Source organism: Prunus persica, chromosome G1, assembly GCF_000346465.2.
Source record: "Prunus persica cultivar Lovell chromosome G1, Prunus_persica_NCBIv2, whole genome shotgun sequence".
NCBI lineage: Eukaryota > Viridiplantae > Streptophyta > Magnoliopsida > Rosales > Rosaceae > Prunus > Prunus persica.
Genome location: NC_034009.1, coordinates 40389254 through 40407276, shown reverse-complemented (window position 1 = coordinate 40407276; position 18023 = coordinate 40389254). Strand labels below are relative to the sequence as shown.

The following is an 18023-nucleotide window of genomic DNA, read 5'->3' as shown; positions in this document are numbered from 1 at the left end:
CAGAACCGCAGATAATTAAATAGTATGAGTTCCCAACTTTGAGACTGCCAGTAACAAGATGGTGTTCCGAAGGGACTATCTTTTAGAGAGAATACATTTGTAAGAACAAACGTAAGATAGCAACGTTTTTAGCAACCTTCTTGTAGCGGAAGAGAACGTCAATACAATGGGTCCCACACTCTATTAGAGAGTTGGTACACAAGTTGGTATCTAAAGTTGGTCTCCCTAGCATTTTCCTTTGTTATATTGTAGACTTGCTAACTTTTTTGTTGCTTTGGTTTGAAAATTTCGAACTTTTTGTTTTTGTTTTTGGCGGTTCTGTGCAGGTGTGAAGTTATTGACTAATTTTCATGGACTTTTGAAGGCTCTGAAATTTGAAAAATATGACCTTGAACTCAATTGTGGAAGCCATGGACGAAATAGACAAATGAACCTTCTACAACACTCCTGACTTGAAAAGATATATATTATATGACTATTTGCACAAAAAGAAAAAATCTCATTTAAAGCATAAAATAAAAGAAAAAAAGCTCAGTTAAATAACACAAATACTTACTCTTATGAAGAAAAGTTACCGTGAACAGTGTGTGGCTCAAATTGTTCAAGTAAAACAGTAAAAATTCCCAATACTAGAAAGAAAAGTATAAATTTGGGGGAAATTGAATGAAGAAATTCAGAGGAAGTACAGCTGTCTTCCATTAATTGCCGACATGATGGAGGAGCAGAAAAGGAAGTAAAGGCCAAAGAGCATGACCGCATTTATTACGTTAATCTGGCGCCAAGCGGGATCGGTGCCATGATTGGAAAAAAGTGAAAATACAAGGATCAAAAAGAAAACAAAAGAGGTAAAAAGGAAAAAAAAGCAAGACGAATGAGTTGGATGGACCATCAAAATTCAATGTGGACCAGACCTTTGATATTGAGAGCATCTTCAAAACTTTTTTGAGGTGGTTGTTGACACGTCCAATTCTTTCAATTGAATTACTTGTCAAAGTGGCATCCACGATACGACGTCGTTGGAAAGGGAGGAATAGGAAAAGGATAGTATGTTTCTTTTCTTGTATGAAACGGATGTGGGGTCACTCGAGATGTTTGAGTTTGAGGTTGACGACGCCTTATCTTTAGTTACTGAAAAAATTTACCTCAACTCGAATTGGACCAAACAAGACGGCTTACCAATTAAGGCCCTTTCGATCTGGCTACACAACAAAAGGCAAACTCGCAGGATTTACATGCAATTCCTACTTCGATTTTTTATATATAAAAAAAAAGAAAGTTCGTTACGGTTAATTGGTCACACACGTGTGGGAGATTTTGATTGTTGATTTATTGTGGTTCACATATATCAGTGTCTAGAAATCATCTATACTGTAATAGAAATTCTCTTATGCGTTAAATCAAGGACAAAAATACTTTTAGACTATAGTGTGCTTTAACGCGGTGTAAATCTATATATATAAAGCAAAAGGCAGAGAATGGTGAAACATTTAAAATACTAGAAAATGCCCTTGGTTAATGCAAACATTAAGAATTGGAATTATTAATTAAATGAGGATAATATGGTAAATTCATAATTTTTCGTATTAAAAAAAATAAAAATAAAATAAAATTCAGATAATGGATCCTATTTTAATGGAACACAAATATCCATTATCTTTTTTAATTTTAAAATAAATTTAAATTTTTTTATAAAAAAAACCTCTCGCATGCGCGGAAGCGCATGCAGAGAGGCTAGTACTTAGAAAATATGAACTTAGTAGTGATTTTTAGCAAGTTCATACATTTAAACGAAAATAAAATAAAATAATAATCAACTCTTATGAAACGCCTAATCCTGCATTTACGTTAAACACTTTGAAATTATTAAGTAAGAATTTTAATAATTTAAGTTAATTGAGGAGAAGAGTACCAAATTTTACTGACATAAGTCTAGACTATATCAATAATGACGATAAGATCAACAAGAAGCAAACATATTTTCTTAAAATACAACCATTTTATTAATCGAAAAGTAAGAAAAATGTGGAAATCGAATTGACATGAATGAACAAGACATAGACATGCACTTTGAATGCATTTTGACTGAATTACTCTATGAATCTATACAAATGTACACACAATACATGTGCAACATGTACGAGAGTTAAGGGATAACTGATTTAAAATTATTCAAATGCATGAGTGTGGTAAATTTGCACTAATTTTTATTTGTATTCATGAGCCCTAGCCCTTTTTGGGTTGTGAGAAGATAATGGCTGTGTGTTTGTCACAACAAAGCCGACTATATGGAGACATTATAGGCTTGGCATGCTGACATGGTCCCCCAAAGGTTCAACAATACGACAACCCATAACTCTCATCCTTACTCTTAAAATCAAATCTAATTTGCTAGAATCTGACAACTGTCAAAGCAATTTTGCCTACACAGTTGTGAAAAATGACTTTAAATATTTAGCGTTGTGGCCCTTCCCTCGTCACACAAGCGTTAGTCTAAGAATTGGAACCATCGCCAATGTATTTTTGTGCATATTGGGATGTTTTACCTACCAAAACATCAATAAATATTCATAAAATCTTTAACTTTACATATACACCATCCATTTTTGTGTTCTTAGCTCTTAGGAGGCCGATCCCCTGTTCTCATTCCATAATTAAAAAGGGTTAAATCGATAAAATCTTATAAATTATATGTATGGTTGATTTTAAGTTGGTACACGATCTTTAGGAATTCAACAAATTAGTACATAAAACTTTCTAAGTTATTTATTTCGGGTTGTTTTCTTTGAGTTTGTAAAGAAAACACTTATGCTCATAAGCATATATTAGGTGCTTCTCTAAAAAGTGGTTTTATTTTTCATAAGCTCTTTTTAAATTTTCATATCAAATGCAATCAGAAGCACTTGTGGTCTATGTTGCACAGACATGGATACGTAAACACGGGAAAACGGCAAATCTAAAAAAATTAGGCCATGTGGACACGACAATTAAAAATAAAATAAAACTTATATATATTAAAAGAAAAGAAAATATTGATGTTCATACTCCAATTTCACAAAGTTATAGTGAAATTCAAGCTTAATAAATTAATTAAATTAACATATTAGTTGACCCTGATTATGAATTAAGCCGTGTCCAGAGAGTGTATTGATCGTGTATGAGGAGTGTCTTGACCGTGGACACGATGTTAACCGTTGTACATAGGTGTCCGAATGTCCGACACTCCAACACTTAAGCTTAGTAAAATGTCCGTGCAACATTACTTGCGATTGTTTAAAAAGCTTTTAATCATTTCAGAAGTACTCTCCCAAAAGAAATGCCATCATTTAGAAGTAGGGACAACAAATTCAAACATGCGTTGTGGCTCACGCGGGTTCAAAAAGGGGAGAGAGAAAATCTCCAAGTGTTCCATTTTGGGTCTAAATTACCATTTAGGGCATAACATGTCAAACTTGTTGGGCTAGGGCCTTAAAATATGGGTTGGGCCAAAAGCGCTAATCACATTAAAATGTATGGGCTCGGTTCAATCAAACGTGGGGCTTTTCACCGACAGACTTTTATACTCCGTACTTGCGCGCGCCCCTGGTTTTAATCTAAAATCAGATAGCCCAAATCCCCATATATCATCGTACCTTCTCCCACTAACTTTCACAACGTCGTCGTCTCCGTCCACACTTCTGCAACATTTCGCGCAATTTTTCCCATGTCCCGCTTACAATACCTAACAAGATCCACACCGTCCATCCACCAGCGGTTCTCAATCCGCCACTTGTCCACCGCACCACAGCCATCATCATCGTCACTCTCGTCTCTGATCACTGCCTCGAGCTTCGACTCTAACCCTCACCAAAACCCCTCTTATGGCTCCTTCCTCAAATGGATCTCGGGCTTCGCTATGGGCTCGGGGCTAGGGCTTCTCTACTGGTCTTCTCCCGATTCGGTCTTGACTTTCGCCGATTGGTCAACGGTGGTCCCGGGAGAAACTTTGGAGGATCAGCCTTCGAGTTCCTTGTTTCAGAAACTCTCTTTGCCGGAAATTACCGCTAGGTTTCTCTTCGGAGGCAAGTCATTTCTAGTTACTTCGAGCATTTCAGTTTCTTTTGGGTATCGTATTTGTTTGTTTGATTTTGGTGTTGGATTATTGCAGATGCTTATAGAAGAAAGATCTTCTTCAACTATGAGAAACGCATTAGGTTGCGAAGTCCGCCTGAGAAGGTAATCCATATTAATATGATTACACGAGCTTATATACTTATTGATTTTCTGTTGCTTAATTGTTTATTAGCGCCTAATTTAGCATATTTTGTCATTGGCAAATTTACCAGTATGTTAAGCAAGCCTTAGAAAATAAGTGCTCGTGTCGAAAAGAATTACAAGAACTAGTATACAGTTCAAAAAGTTTATTTCAAATTTGAAAAACTATGACAATCCGATTCGTGTTAATATTTATAAGTTAAGTTGACAATGGCTGATGAGGTAGATCTCATGTCCTGGGGTTATTGACTACAAATCCTAAACTCTTTGCATATGCTTGACACTCAAGTTTAAATTTTTGTTGAGCAAAACTTAATCATTGGGGCTTTGATTAATGAACAATTACCTCTTGTCCAATGACATATGCTATTTTATATGAAGGTTTTTGAGTATTTTGCATCCTCTAGTACGCCAGAGGGAGAGTTACTTATGAGGCCAGAAGATCTTATGAGGGCAGTAGTTCCGGTTTTCCCTCCATCTGAGTCCCACCTTGTTAGAGATGGATATTTGAGAGGGGAAAGAAATCCTGGAGATTTGCGCTGTTCTCCTTCTGAATTTTTCATGCTTTTTGATGTAAACAATGATGGGCATATTTCTTTTAAAGAGTAAGTTGCTGCTTTTATGGCCTTTGGTGTAAACAATGAATCAATGAAGGATATTTTTCCCCTCTAACAATGTTCTTTGTAACAGATATATTTTTTTTGTGACACTACTAAGCATCCCAGAATCAAGTTTTTATGTCGCCTTTAAAATGTTTGACACAGACGATAGTGGGTTGGTATTAAACAACTTTGAGGCTATTCTCTTTTTCCTTCTTGTTCTTCCTTACTTCCGCTATGGTTTTGACTTTGACTGTTTGTATCCATACATAGAGAAATCGATAAGGAAGAGTTCAAGAAAGTGATGGCTTTGATGCGAGCCTGCAATAGACAGGGTGCTAACCACAGGCATGGACTTCGAACTGGGCTAAAAGTCAACGGTTCTGTAGAAAATGGAGGGCTTGTCGAGTACTTTTTTGGTAAAGATGGGAAGGATTGCCTCCAACTTGATAAATTTGTCAAATTTTTGAGAGATTTACAAGATGAAGTAAGCTTCCAATCCTGTGATTCCCTTGAATTTGAGAATGTTTAATTTTACTACATCAATTTTGTTGCATAAGATTGACATTGTGCATTATATGCGTGCTATCCTTCCACTCTAGTGTTATTGCTTTGTTTTGCCTGACCTCTAGTTTATATCTGAACTTACCTCACCTTCTACTCATTTAGGTTTAGGCTAGCCCACCCAAAAGAAAAAAGTACTCTTTAACTTTTATTGTGGATTTCAGTAGCAGATGGGTTAATATATTTTCAATTGAGGTAAGCCATAATGCATCCTTTAATTTATGGTATGCTCGGAATGCATTTTACCCCAGAAATTTGTTCTTATTCAAAATGCACACTGTATTTGACTACTGAGCTTATTTGTAGATGGTAAGGTTGGAGTTTGCTCACTATGACTATAAATTACGAGGAACCATATTGGCAAAGGACTTTGCCTTGTCCATGGTTGCTTCTGCCGACATGACTCATTTAAGCAATTTGCTCAATCGGGTTGATGAATTGAACAATAAACCACATCTTAAAGACGTGCGCATCACATTTGAGGAATTCAAAAGTTTTGCTGAGCTTCGTAAAAAATTGCAGCCATTATCTTTGGCCCTTTTCAGCTATGGAAAAGCAAATGGCATGTTAACACGAGAGGATTTCCAGCGAGCTGCTTCTCATGTAAGATATTCTTGTTTGTCACTTTCTTTAATTGGTCAATGGCTAATGTTTTACATTTTGACAAGGTTACCAGAACTTTTTGGAAGTTTACAGAGCCTTTTGGAACTGTTGCCTTAAGTTGTCACTGATAAGTCTTCTTTTCTAATTTGACATATGGTCCTGATTATCTTCCATAGGCAACAGATTTCCATATCTAAATTATTTATCGTGATTTTGTTGATTGAATATCAGGTTTGTGGCGTATGTCTCACTGACAATGTGGTCGAAATCATCTTCCATGTGTTTGATTCGAACCGAGACGGAAATTTAAGCTTAGCTGAGTTTGTTAGAGTTTTACACCAACGGGGAAGGGACATTGCTCAACACGTGGATACAGGAATCATGGTTCTCGACTAATTAGATTTGGCTGCATGGACCCTACAGATAACGTTAGGTTGATACTGGTTTGATAGCTCAAGGGGGTGAATCCTCTTGTAAATTCGTAAAATGTAACCTGTAAGTAGCTAGACAAGTTATAGCTGTAACAGTGACATTCAGCTGTTGTAATGTGCTCCTCCTCTTGCCCCTATATCTAATGTAAAACGTAAAAGTTCCATTTTGTGTGTGTTTCGCATGTTTTTCGAGCAACCCTTTGTTATGTATGTAGCTTGCTGGTCAACAAAAGAAACTGAAAAGTTGTCAATTTTGCTTTCATTCGCAGATTCCTTCTGTTTCGTTTCGTTTCGTTTAAACCAATAATCTCAAATGTATTTTCAGTGCTGATCTATCACCAGCATCTGCATTTGCTTTACTCTTTCCAAATTTCCAGTCCCATGTGAGCTGCCAACACATGTAGGTCACCATTGCCAGCTTTGCCACCATTATTACCCAGCATTATCTCTCGACCCATAACCACAACTACTGTACGAGCCACCACTAACCAGACGCCTCGCTAGCTCATCTCAATCATTACATCCCATGATTATTTTTAAGCTCTACAAAACCAAATTTACAAACACAATTTGAAACTGGCAATGTCGGTGTACCAATGTCCGAGTTGAAGTGTATCGCTGCGAGTGAATCAGTTAGTAATTTATTACATTAATAAAAAAATTAATATTCCTTTGGAAAAAGAGAAGAGAAAACCTAATACTATTCCTTAAAATAAAAAGATAAATATTTATCCACGTGAGGAATTAATAGTGCTTCTTTTACTGGATTAGTGGAATGTGCTCTGTCGTCTAGAAGGGAGGTGGAGCCCACTGGGATTTTATATCTTATATTAAGCTTAATGACGATAAAATTAATTACAGCTGGGTAATTGAATGTTTGCCCCTGGACTGGGGGCTACTCCAACGCCCCAGCTACTTCAGGCACGTGGTGTACACGCTACTGGCTTGAATTCTATTTTTCTTGGAGTTTTGTGCAAAATTCTAGAAAATTATTTAATAATGTTAATAAATATGGCGGGAAAGAAAAAAAACTGATAAAAAGAAAAATGGCGGGGAAGAAGAAATATGGGCATAAAATCCGACGAATTAGGCTCAAGAAGAGAGGGGCGTTAGAGAGACGCGCGCTTATGGAAGGTGGGGGACGACCACCCCGCTTTAGAACGTTGACCTTTAGTTCAGGAAACCCTAGGAGAGAGAACTTCCCCTTCCAGGATGAAATGAAGTGTCGTTTCCTTGCATTTGTTCTGCCAGAGCCACCATTGATATCCACTCTGTCTCTTCTCAACAATTCCAGAGCACAATCATTCTAATTCAATTAACTTTTGATTGGGTTCTTGTTTGTCTCTGGATCACTATCCACCAATTGCTGATTTGGAGCTTTTAGAACAGCAGCCAGGTTAAAAAGACTGGATTTTGTTGTTGTCTTTCCATTGTTTTTTTCTGTAGTTAATTTCTGGAATTAGGATTTGGGGTCTGGGTTTTTCATTTTTCTTTCGTTATTGCTTTTTTCTGAAGTGTGTTTTGATTGAAACTTTGTTTATCAAAATTATTTAAGCTTCCATTTCTGGGTCGGTTTATTATTATTATTATTATTATTATTATTATTTTGTGTGTGTTAAATTGTTGGAGTTGTTTTTTTATTTTTTTATTTTATCAAAGTTCGAAATACTTTAGAATTGGGTTTTATCAGCTGCAAGTTTATTAAGGTTTTGCTTAATTATCAGGGAACTATTTGAATGTTCCTTATTTTATGAGTTGCTGAAAGGGTTTTTGGATAAGATAAAAACCAGAGCTTTAAAAGCTCTGTTTTTGGGGTCTTCTTCTTTGGCTGCGTATTTTTGAAATATCAATGGGGAAGCCAACTGGGAAGAAGAAAGATGAGGAGGTACAAAAGCCTGGGAACGCTGGCAGTAAGCTGAGCAAGCCCTCGGATCGAAACTCCAAAGCTTTTGATGAAGACACTGCAATCTTCATCAACATGTCCCAAGAACTCAAAGATGAAGGTAACAAACTTTATCAAAAGCGTGATCATGAAGGTGCAATGTTAAAGTTTGAAAAAGCCCTCAAACTCCTCCCACAGAATCATATTGAAGTTGCTCATCTACATACCAGCATGGCTGCATGTTATATGCAAATGGGTCTTGGTGAATATCCTCGAGCAATCAACGAATGTAATTTGGCGTTAGAGGTATCACCTAGATACAGTAAAGCACTCTTAAGAAGATCTCAGTGTTATGAGGCTTTGAATAGGTTGGATTTGGCATTGAGAGATGTTAATACTGTTTTGAGTATGGAACCAAATAATCTAAGTGCATTGGAGATTTTGGAGAGCGTGAAGAAGGTGATGAGTGAAAAGGGTATTGTTCTTGATGAGAAAGAAATTGGTATTGCTAATGTACCGCAGCCTCCTGCTGCCCGCTTTCGTAAAGTGGTGAAAGAGAAGTTAAAGAAGAAGAAGAAGGGTAAGAAAGTTGAGGACAAGAGGAAGGATAAGGTCGTTGTGGAAGAGAATGTGAGTGCTGATAAGGATAAAGAAGCCGTTACAAAGACCATTGAGCAGGAGAAAGTGGTTACAAAGCATGTTGAGGAAGAGAAAGTGGTTATGAAGCATGTTAAGGAAGAAAAAGTAGTTACAAAGACAGTTAAGTTGGTGTTTGGAGAGGATATAAGGTGGGCACAACTGCCATTGAATTGCAGCATGAGGTTGGTCAGGGGGATAGTTAGGGATCGGTTTCCTGGTTTGAAGGGTGTTCTTGTTAAGTATAGAGACCAAGAGGGTGATTTGGTTACAATCACTACTACAGATGAATTGAGGATAGCTGAATCATCATGTGATATGCAGGGGTCACTCAGGTTATTTATAGCAGAAGTTAGTCCTGATCAAGAACCAATTTATGAGGGATTGAGTGATGAGGAGCTGAGTAAGGAAGACAGAGAACTAAGCAATGTTGTAGAGAATGGGGATGGTGAAAAGGATAGAGAAGTGGAGAAAAGGTTTACCTCTGTTGAGGACTGGATTATCCAGTTTGCAAGGTTATTCAAGAACCATGTTGGGTTCGATTCTGATGCGTACTTGGATCTTCATGAGCTGGGAGTGAAGCTATACTCGGAGGCAATGGAGGACACTGTAACAATTGAGGATGCTCAAGAGCTTTTTGACATTGCTGCAAATAAGTTCCAAGAGATGGCGGCTTTGGCATTGTTTAATTGGGGAAATGTCCACATGTCTAAGGCAAGGAAGCGAGTGTCCTTTCCAGAAGATGCTTCAAGGGATTCCATTATTGAACAGATCAAGGCTGGCTATGACTGGGCACAGAAAGAGTATAAGAAGGCAGAGGGTAGGTATGAAGAAGCTGTGAAAATAAAACCCGACTTTTATGAAGGTTATCTTGCCCTCGGGCAACAACAGTTCGACCAAGCAAAGCTTTGTTGGTACTATGCGGTTGGAAGCAAGATTGAGCTAGAAACGGAGCCTTCTTCGGAGGTGCTTCAGCTTTATAACAAGGCTGAGGACAGCATGGAGAAGGGCATGCTGATGTGGGAGGAGATAGAAGAGCGGCGTCTAAATGGACTCGCCAAAGAAGATAAATATAAAGCGCAATTGCAGAAATTGGGTTTGGATGACCTATTTAAAGAGGTATCTGCTGATGAAGTTGCAGAGCAGGCTGCAAATATGAAGTCACAGATATACCTTTTATGGGGAACCGTGCTGTATGAACGTTCTGTTGTGGAATATAAGCTAGGGCTACCAAGTTGGGAGGAATGTTTAGAAGTTTCTGTTGAGAAGTTTGAGCTTTGTGGAGCCTCTCCAACGGATATAGCTGTGATGATGAAGAACCACTGTTCCAATGAAACTGCATTAGAAGGTAAAAGACACATGTTAATTCAAATTTTTTTTACAACTGTTAGAATTTGAAACATATGATCAATTTTCATTTAAATGCAGGTTTAGGCTTCAAAATCGATGAGATAATACAGGCGTGGAATGAAATGTATGATGCTAAGAGGTGGCAGTTTGGTGTTCCCTCTTTTCGGCTGGAGCCGTTGCTGCGTCGCCGGGTTCCGAAACTTCATTCCATGTTGGAGCATGCTTGAATTTTGTTGTTGATAGTTGGGTATCCTTTAGAGGCTTTCCACGAAAACAAATTCTTCAGGTTGCCTTAGTTCAACTTTCACAGGCTGTGTGGTTGCACAGGTAACTGGTCTTTTTAAATTTGAGAATTTTATAATCATGCTGTCTTTTAAAACTATTTAACATTGGCATGCTCTTGCTATTCTTTAGAAGATGGATGAATTGTAATAGAATTTACATGGATTTTTGAGACCGCACAATATGTTGAAAGCTCATTGTTTAACCGAAGGCAGACATAGTTTTAACTTTCAAGCAGACTCATTACATAGTTCTAAGTAGTTAATTTACCAACCATTATCTGGTTATGTTTTACATTGATTTATACCTCTTTGTATCTTCATGGTCGGTGCAAAATCATATATCATACTGAATGAAACATAACCTCTCTGGTTTTTACTTTTTGGTGATTGCAGGTCTTTTCTTCTGTCAATGGACTTTTGTGTTCAGGTTCAGTTTCTTGTTTGCTTTGGGAGCAAACAGAAAGTTTTCCATACTGTTTGAATTTGAGTGTTTGTGACTGGGTTGCAAAAAGCCAGTGAACTCATTTGTTTCGTTTTGTTGTAAGATTCTTTAGAGTAATTTTCAGAGTTTTGGGGGCATAGGGTATATGATTGGATTAGTTCATTCAAAGAATAAGCAGCAGTAACATTATTTTGCTGCTTGCTGTGGCCTATTGGGCCAAGTTTGTTGTCATTTATCATAGTGTCATTTGTAAGTTGTATTGTTGTAACATTTGTGATTGTTATACAATAGCAGAGAATGCTATTATTCCTTTACCTCTCTGTTCATCCCCAACTATTTGATTGAATTTGAATTTTCTGCTCTTACCTGGACATGCATTAAGAAGAATACCATCGCATCAGCTTCAGGCATTGGACGCCAGCCTACATAATGCTGGGGATTTCGTTTCCAATTCGTATTGGGGCTTATAACTTAAGCGATAAAACACTTTATTCCACACTCATGACAAGAGTTTGATTTTTTCGATCTGTTTTTGGATCGATCGATCGGGCTAGGCCGAAACAAAAATCTGGTCCACACCGATGAGAAAAACTTACCCACACTGAAGTGTATATAAACCTGTATCTCCGCACTGATTGGTCGAAAGGTTGAGTTAAAAAAAACTGACTCGAATCGACCACCAATTAATTCGGTTTAACTGAGAACTGTCATGTGCATTTATAGATTTGTATCTCTTTCGTCACGTGATTATAAAAAACTTTTTCATCTTTGATACTTAAAATTATATACGTGGCGATGAGAAAGATAAAGCGTAATGGAATCTCTTTATTACCAAAAAACAAAAAAGAAAAAGAGAAAATTAGGAGTGAGATGAGAAGGGTGCAACAAACAACAAAAGTTTGGCTCCGCGGAATCAAATTGAAAAAAAAATAAAAAATTCTAATTTTGTTTCAACACGTCACGCACCCACCACCACTCTCTCTCCAAGTCTCTCCAACTCCGACTCCAAACTCTCCCATAAAGAAAGGCAACTTGCACACACACACACACACACACACACACACACAAGCATCTCAATTTTCTGTCTTTCTCACTCTCTGTTACTTCAATTATTTGCACATATTATTAATTAGGGTTTCAGTTCCTTCTCATCTTCATCCTCTGAAATTCCATCTATGGAGAAAGCCAGAAGAGCATCGCATGCTGGTTCCTGGTACACCGATAACCGTCAGTATCTCTCTTTCTCTCACACACTCTAATTCCCTCCTCAGTATCTGTTTGGTTGCCGAGAAATCCCAAGAAAATGAGCCCCTCTGATTGATGCCTTTGGCCTCTCTGAATATAAATACAGCTGAATTAATTGTTTTTCGGCGGCAATAAAACTAAAAAAAGTCACCAAATTTGGTTGCTTTTGAGAAAATTCATTTATCAGATTATTTGGGTAAAAAAATACTTTTTTATTCTTTATTTTTTCATTTTTCAGCTAGGAAGTTGTCGGAAGAGCTTGAAGGATGGCTGAGAGAATCTGGGCTCACTAAATCTCCTGATGTCCGAGGTGTCATTGCTCCGTAAGTTAACATAGACCTGCTTTGCTTCTTTTTCTTCTTCATTTTGGCTTATAATTCATTTTAAAAAAAAATGCTGAAATTTTATTATTTAAAATAATTTGTTTTTGTTTGTATTTTTCTGTGTTTGGCCTTGGAATTACAGGCATGCAGGTTATTCATATTCAGGTCGTGCTGCTGCCTATGCATTTGGCAACATAGACCCAACAAACATGTGAGTTGTGTTGTTGTTTTCTCGTTAGTTCTCTAATGCTATTTTGATAATGTAGGATCATAGTGCGAGCTGATTATGCTCTAGTAATTGTGCTTTGACGCATAATTAAAGCTGTAAAGATTGATTGGTATGGCAATTAGCTGTCAAATTGTTGCTAATGTGTGAGAAAAACTTGCTTGTTCAGTACCCGGGTGTTCCTTCTTGGTCCATCTCACCACTATTACACTTCAAAGTGTGCTCTTTCAACAGCCACAGTTTACAAGACCCCCATAGGGGACCTAACTATCGATTTGGAAGGTAGTGTGAATCTCATTGTCAAAAATTTGGGTAACTTGGAATTGTTATTTTTTGTCTTGGTCTTCCGCACTGTTGATTTACTTTTTTCTTTCAATTACTAATTAATTTCTAATCCACATTGGCACATGCATGACTTAGAACAAAATTTACGGGGCATTGTTAATTTCACTTGAAACCAGCCAGTTTCAAGCAGCACAAAATTGTTTGTGCTCATTTTCCCTTTTCAATCAATGCATAAAATATCTTCTCAATGAATTACCAAATGCTTCTTTTATAGGAGTTAACTCATCCCTGTTAATTTGTGGTTTTCTAACATTCTGTTGGTTTTCACTTATCAGTAATTGAGGAGCTAAAAGCAACTGGAAAATTTGAACTGATGGATATTCGCGTTGATGAGGCTGAACATAGCATGGAAATGCACTTACCGTATCTTGCTAAAGTTTTTGAGGGGTATGTTTTTCAATATCTTTATTAATTTTGTTCAGAGCACAGTTCTCTTCAATAGTTATTTACGGCATGGCTGACTTTTGACGACACTGATGCAGGCACCAGGTTAAAGTTGTACCCATTCTCGTTGGTTCTCTTAAGGCTGAAAGTGAAGCCATGTATGGACAGTTGCTTGGCAAATACGTGGATGATCCACAAAATTTCTTCTCGGTGTCGTCAGATTTTTGTCATTGGGGGTCTCGGTATGTTCCATTCATGGTTTGCTAGATTTTAGTCCTTGTTAGCTAACACGAGTGTTGTCCAAAATGCCAGTGTCTATCTACATATGCATTCTGGGCTTCTCTCTCTCTCTTTCTCAAACACACACAGATGACTTTTATTGCATTGCTTGGCTTCGCCTTAAATTTTACTTCATGGATGCTATTTCATGGTTATATTCATTGCCATGTTACATGATATTTGCATGTTTTGCGAATTCTCTTCCCTGGCCATGGTTTCTCAACATATGACTGAAATTGAACTGATACTTGTTAACCATGCCTGATCTTGTTATTCTCTCTCAGATTTAATTACACGCACTATGACAAGAAACATGGGGCCATACACAAATCTATTGAGGCTTTGGACAGGATTGGAATGGATATAATAGAAACTGGAAATCCAGATGCATTCAAAGAGTATCTGTTGGAGTTTGATAACACCATTTGTGGGCGCCACCCAATTAGTGTGTTTCTGCATGTAAGTACCTTAAGTATTGGCTTCATATTGTTCCTTAAATTTGGCAAAAAAAATACTACAGATTATAACTGATGTGATAATGACACCCTAGGATGAAACAGGGTAAAAGCCTGAAAAATTAGGGAGGCGATTTTTACCTGTTCGAGGATTATATTCTTCTTTTCAGCTGGAAAGGCTATGCCTATCAATGAAAAACACCAGTTACATTCATGTTTCAATGACCTTTATACTACTGTGTCTGGATTGTGGAGACAATTTTAAGGCATTTGCTAACAAACATGTGAGGGATGCAGCTATCATAAGTAGCAGCAAATATAATGAAAGGAACCTAAAGGTATCCTTGTTATTTCTATTTCATATTGACATATTGGAGGCATCAAGTCAGGTTGAGGGGAATAATGCGAGGGTCATCTTTTGAAGAATTAAACTTAGTTTACCTAGACAGCAAAATGGTTCTTTTTCATTGCCCATAAGTTTGATTCCAGCTCTTCAGTTAACTGCATCTAGAATATTGGTTTTGATCATTATTCATCCCTTTCAATCATATTTCAATGCATTCAGATGCTGAAGAACTGTTCAACGAGCATAAAGATCAATTTTCTCCGATATGAGCAGTCGAGTCAGTGCAAAACTATGAGGGACAGCAGCGTAAGTTATGCATCTGCCGCGGCAAAGGTAGATGCTTGAAGGTGTATTCTCCTTTGAGACATTAAGCAATTTAATTTTCATCAAATTGACTGTAATGTTTAACTCAAGTAAATATGCATTTCATGAACCCTTATAGGGTTCCTCCTGCTTGTAGATTGCCACTAATAATGTATACCCTCCGATTTCTTATATTTAGTTGCACATCAGATCATGTATTGGTTATCTTTAATTTTTCTTAGAGATTCAATCCCACTCGAGCCCAAACTTATAACTAGTGATCCCGTTCAATCATCCCGACCCCTTTCTTCTTTGCCAAAGAGAGATTGGTGAGTTCTGGCTCAAGTGACAAGGTTGAAATGTGGTCAAGATCATCTGGACTCAATCTCGACCCATCAGAATTGTGTAATAATCCTGTCAATATACATACAAAAAAGTGGCTCTTGGTGAGTGGTGGTAAAGCGAAATAAAAGTTGCACACCATCCTTGACAGAGTTTAGGGTATGGAGCTTAGATTTTAAGTGCACTCCATTCTTGACAGGGTTGATATGTTAGGGCATTGAGCTTAGATTTTAAGTTTTAATCCTCAAGTTTCCAGCCATGTTCCAAAACCCGAGAGTGAACCTAGGGCTTAGGTGAGAAATGGGTGTCGATCGAAATTTATACGAGTCGTGATTGGTCAATGACACTGGTTGGCAGCCCGGCACATCCGTTCCATAAGAAAGAATGAACCTTGCGCAGGAAAGAATAGTTAAAACTTACAAGAAATCATGACTGCAAATTTTCCAATAAAGTCCTGAATTTATTTTAGATTCATATAATTTACTGCCCCTAATGCCTAAACACCATAGCATACATAATCTAGAGATGAGATCTTATTATGTTTAAGCCTCTATTATCTAGAGATTTTATGTTACTACACATTATTTTTCGTAGAGAATTGCATGATGAGTTGGAGTGGTCTTGGTAATTGCTTCACTTTTCAAACAACACTTTACATGAAGAATTACAAGTCCACCTCTTACTACTATACCCATAAATCTTTATTTGAAATTGTTGTTCTAGTTGGCAAAGAGATGGCAAAATCACCATCTTGCATTTTTGTTACAAAAAGTAAGAAATAATCTTAGCCTCTCACATTCTTTCATAGTTAGTAAAATACGGAATGGGAAAAATAGGAATAAATTTCAAGTTACAACTTAAAAGTTTGGCCAATATATAATATTTTTATATAATTTATTTAAATATTTTAAATATATATTATTATTTTTTAAGTGTGTGTTTCACCAAGTCTTTAAGACGTGTACGGAAAATGAAAGTATTATTGAAAAATACATACTTATGTGTATAATACAAGTATTAAACGGGAAAATGCTGAATTCTTTATACGGGTAACAAGTAAAAAATCAAAAGGGGACAATAGAAATTCGGATAATGGCCTAATAGCAATGGATAATTTTGTAAACTACGATAAAGGAAAATCTGGGGAAAAACTAATTTTTTTTATAAAAGGAGTATAGAAGGAGTACAGCAGCGGGGTGATCCTTTTTAAATATATTATTTAGAGAGTATAGCCGCACGGCTATACGTTTTAAATATATTATTCAAAGAGTATAGCCGAGCGGCTATACGTTTTATTTATTTAAAAAAAGGGACCGCCTAGGCGGCCGATTTTTCGAAAACTCGAATGGCGTTTTTTTCAGAAGTATAGCCGACCGGCTATACTGTTTAAATATGTAATTTAAAGAGCATAGCAGCTGTAATTTGTAGAGTATAGCCGCGCGGCTATACTATTTATATATAAAAAAAGGACCCGCCTAGCCCGCCTAGGCGGCCGATTTTTCGAAAACTTGAATGGCGTTTTTTTTTTCATAACTTCGACTCCAGTTCTTCAGTTAACTGCATCTAGAATATTGGTTTTGATCGGTGACTTTGGATGTAAGTATCTGACAATGATCTCAACTCCTTCCCATCTGGAATCTGCAACAATTTGCTTCTCTGTTTTTCCCACCCAGCAGCACCCCACACAAAAATCTGCTGGGCCAAAATGACGTGGTTAAATAACAGAAGTCACATTAGAGTAGAAGCCACGTCTGACAGTAATTGTAGTTTCCAATATGCATCAGCACCAGAAGAAACTAGTGTAAGACTGAAAAAAAATCTTTTAGTCTTTAGGAAACTCACAATACCTCTTGATCACTTACATAATGAAGGCATGCTTGCTTCAATGACAGATGCTTCTGCAACTCTACGATCTCCTTATGCAATACAATCAATGGGGCTAGAGGGGTGGATTCTGCAGTGTGATCGAGAGAGCAGGGACCTATCATATTTATAACTGAAGTGGCCTGTTCTTCACAGATTTCTTCCCATTAAAGAAATCTGTCAAAAGATTTTCTTGAGCACCCAGTCTTGTCTCCATGTTCTGCATTTATTATCACATAAAATATGATATCCTTATGTTTATTCCTCAGCAAGTGGCTCTGCAGCTGTGTTTACATTTTAGATTAATACAGCAACCAACAGATTAAATGATGTATTGATCCTTGTACAAATAGGACTCCTTTAGCTCAATTGTTTAGTCTGTCTTTACACTCTGTATGAGCAACAAGGTGAGTTGTAAATGGACTCTACTTGTGCATTTGAGTTGTATTCCACTGGGATGAGTGTAGAGCCCTTATTTATGCTTACATTCTCCCACTAGGGCTAACACTTAATCCATAGCTCAAACGCAGTTGTACTGTATGGCCATGAGTTCACAACAACAAAGTCCTATAATCAAATTCCTGTCGGATGAAAGTATTTATGCAAGACCAGAGGGAGTAAACATTCCCCAAGATCATGTACACAAATCTTTCATCTACACGGAAGGCCATCAAGATATGAACTCATCAAGTTTCATATAAATCTGAATTGTGTAAAATATACTTGAAATTATAATGAAACATCCACAGGTCCTCTTAAGACTATTTCTAGTCATTTCTTGAGTTTTGATAATCATGGTTCCTTAACAAATAATATCAATAATACTTATCAAACAAACTGAAATACTTTATGTACATTTAAACCAAATTC

General features: G+C 37.0%; 3 protein-coding genes across 4 annotated transcripts; all 3 read left to right on the top strand.

Moving 5' to 3' along the window:
• On the top strand, positions 3602-6710 carry LOC18792138 (calcium uptake protein, mitochondrial). Of its 2 annotated transcripts, none has more exons than XM_020554682.1 (7): positions 3602-4058; positions 4145-4212; positions 4633-4856; positions 4942-5025; positions 5124-5337; positions 5721-6017; positions 6083-6710. In XM_020554682.1, the coding sequence occupies exons 1-7, from the start codon at positions 3701-3703 to the stop codon at positions 6143-6145; spliced, it is 1308 nt and encodes a 435-aa protein (XP_020410271.1). In that variant the 5' UTR covers positions 3602-3700; the 3' UTR covers positions 6146-6710. The 2 variants fall into 2 exon arrangements, with proteins under 2 accessions (XP_020410271.1, XP_020410270.1); XM_020554681.1 differs by having other exon boundaries at positions 3606-4058; positions 6249-6710.
• Positions 7516-11358, top strand: LOC109949002 (HSP-interacting protein). The gene is made up of 3 exons (XM_020563175.1): positions 7516-10314; positions 10395-10643; positions 10994-11358. Exons 1-2 carry the CDS (start codon positions 8298-8300, stop codon positions 10541-10543), a joined length of 2166 nt encoding a protein of 721 aa, XP_020418764.1. The 5' UTR covers positions 7516-8297; the 3' UTR covers positions 10544-10643; positions 10994-11358.
• LOC18790740 (protein MEMO1) lies at positions 11803-15173 on the top strand. The gene is made up of 8 exons (XM_007225704.2): positions 11803-12269; positions 12526-12610; positions 12753-12821; positions 13006-13118; positions 13457-13568; positions 13664-13807; positions 14129-14303; positions 14865-15173. The coding sequence occupies exons 1-8, from the start codon at positions 12218-12220 to the stop codon at positions 14988-14990; spliced, it is 876 nt and encodes a 291-aa protein (XP_007225766.1). The 5' UTR covers positions 11803-12217; the 3' UTR covers positions 14991-15173.

What these genes read in the sequence shown, in the direction of transcription:
- LOC18792138 (XM_020554681.1), top strand. Translation starts at nt 3,701, where the DNA reads ATGTCCCGCTTACAATACCTAACAAGATCCACACCGTCCATCCACCAG. An exon ending in TGCGAAGTCCGCCTGAGAAG is followed by an intron (nt 4,213 to 4,632) that starts GTAATCCATATT and finishes TTTTATATGAAG; the next exon opens with GTTTTTGAGTATTTTGCATC. An exon ending in TCCAGCGAGCTGCTTCTCAT is followed by an intron (nt 6,018 to 6,248) that starts GTAAGATATTCT and finishes ATTGAATATCAG; the next exon opens with GTTTGTGGCGTATGTCTCAC.
- LOC18790740 (XM_007225704.2), top strand. Translation starts at nt 12,218, where the DNA reads ATGGAGAAAGCCAGAAGAGCATCGCATGCTGGTTCCTGGTACACCGAT. An exon ending in TTCCTGGTACACCGATAACC is followed by an intron (nt 12,270 to 12,525) that starts GTCAGTATCTCT and finishes TTCATTTTTCAG; the next exon opens with CTAGGAAGTTGTCGGAAGAG. An exon ending in GTCCGAGGTGTCATTGCTCC is followed by an intron (nt 12,611 to 12,752) that starts GTAAGTTAACAT and finishes TTGGAATTACAG; the next exon opens with GCATGCAGGTTATTCATATT.
- LOC109949002 (XM_020563175.1), top strand. Translation starts at nt 8,298, where the DNA reads ATGGGGAAGCCAACTGGGAAGAAGAAAGATGAGGAGGTACAAAAGCCT. An exon ending in CAATGAAACTGCATTAGAAG is followed by an intron (nt 10,315 to 10,394) that starts GTAAAAGACACA and finishes ATTTAAATGCAG; the next exon opens with GTTTAGGCTTCAAAATCGAT.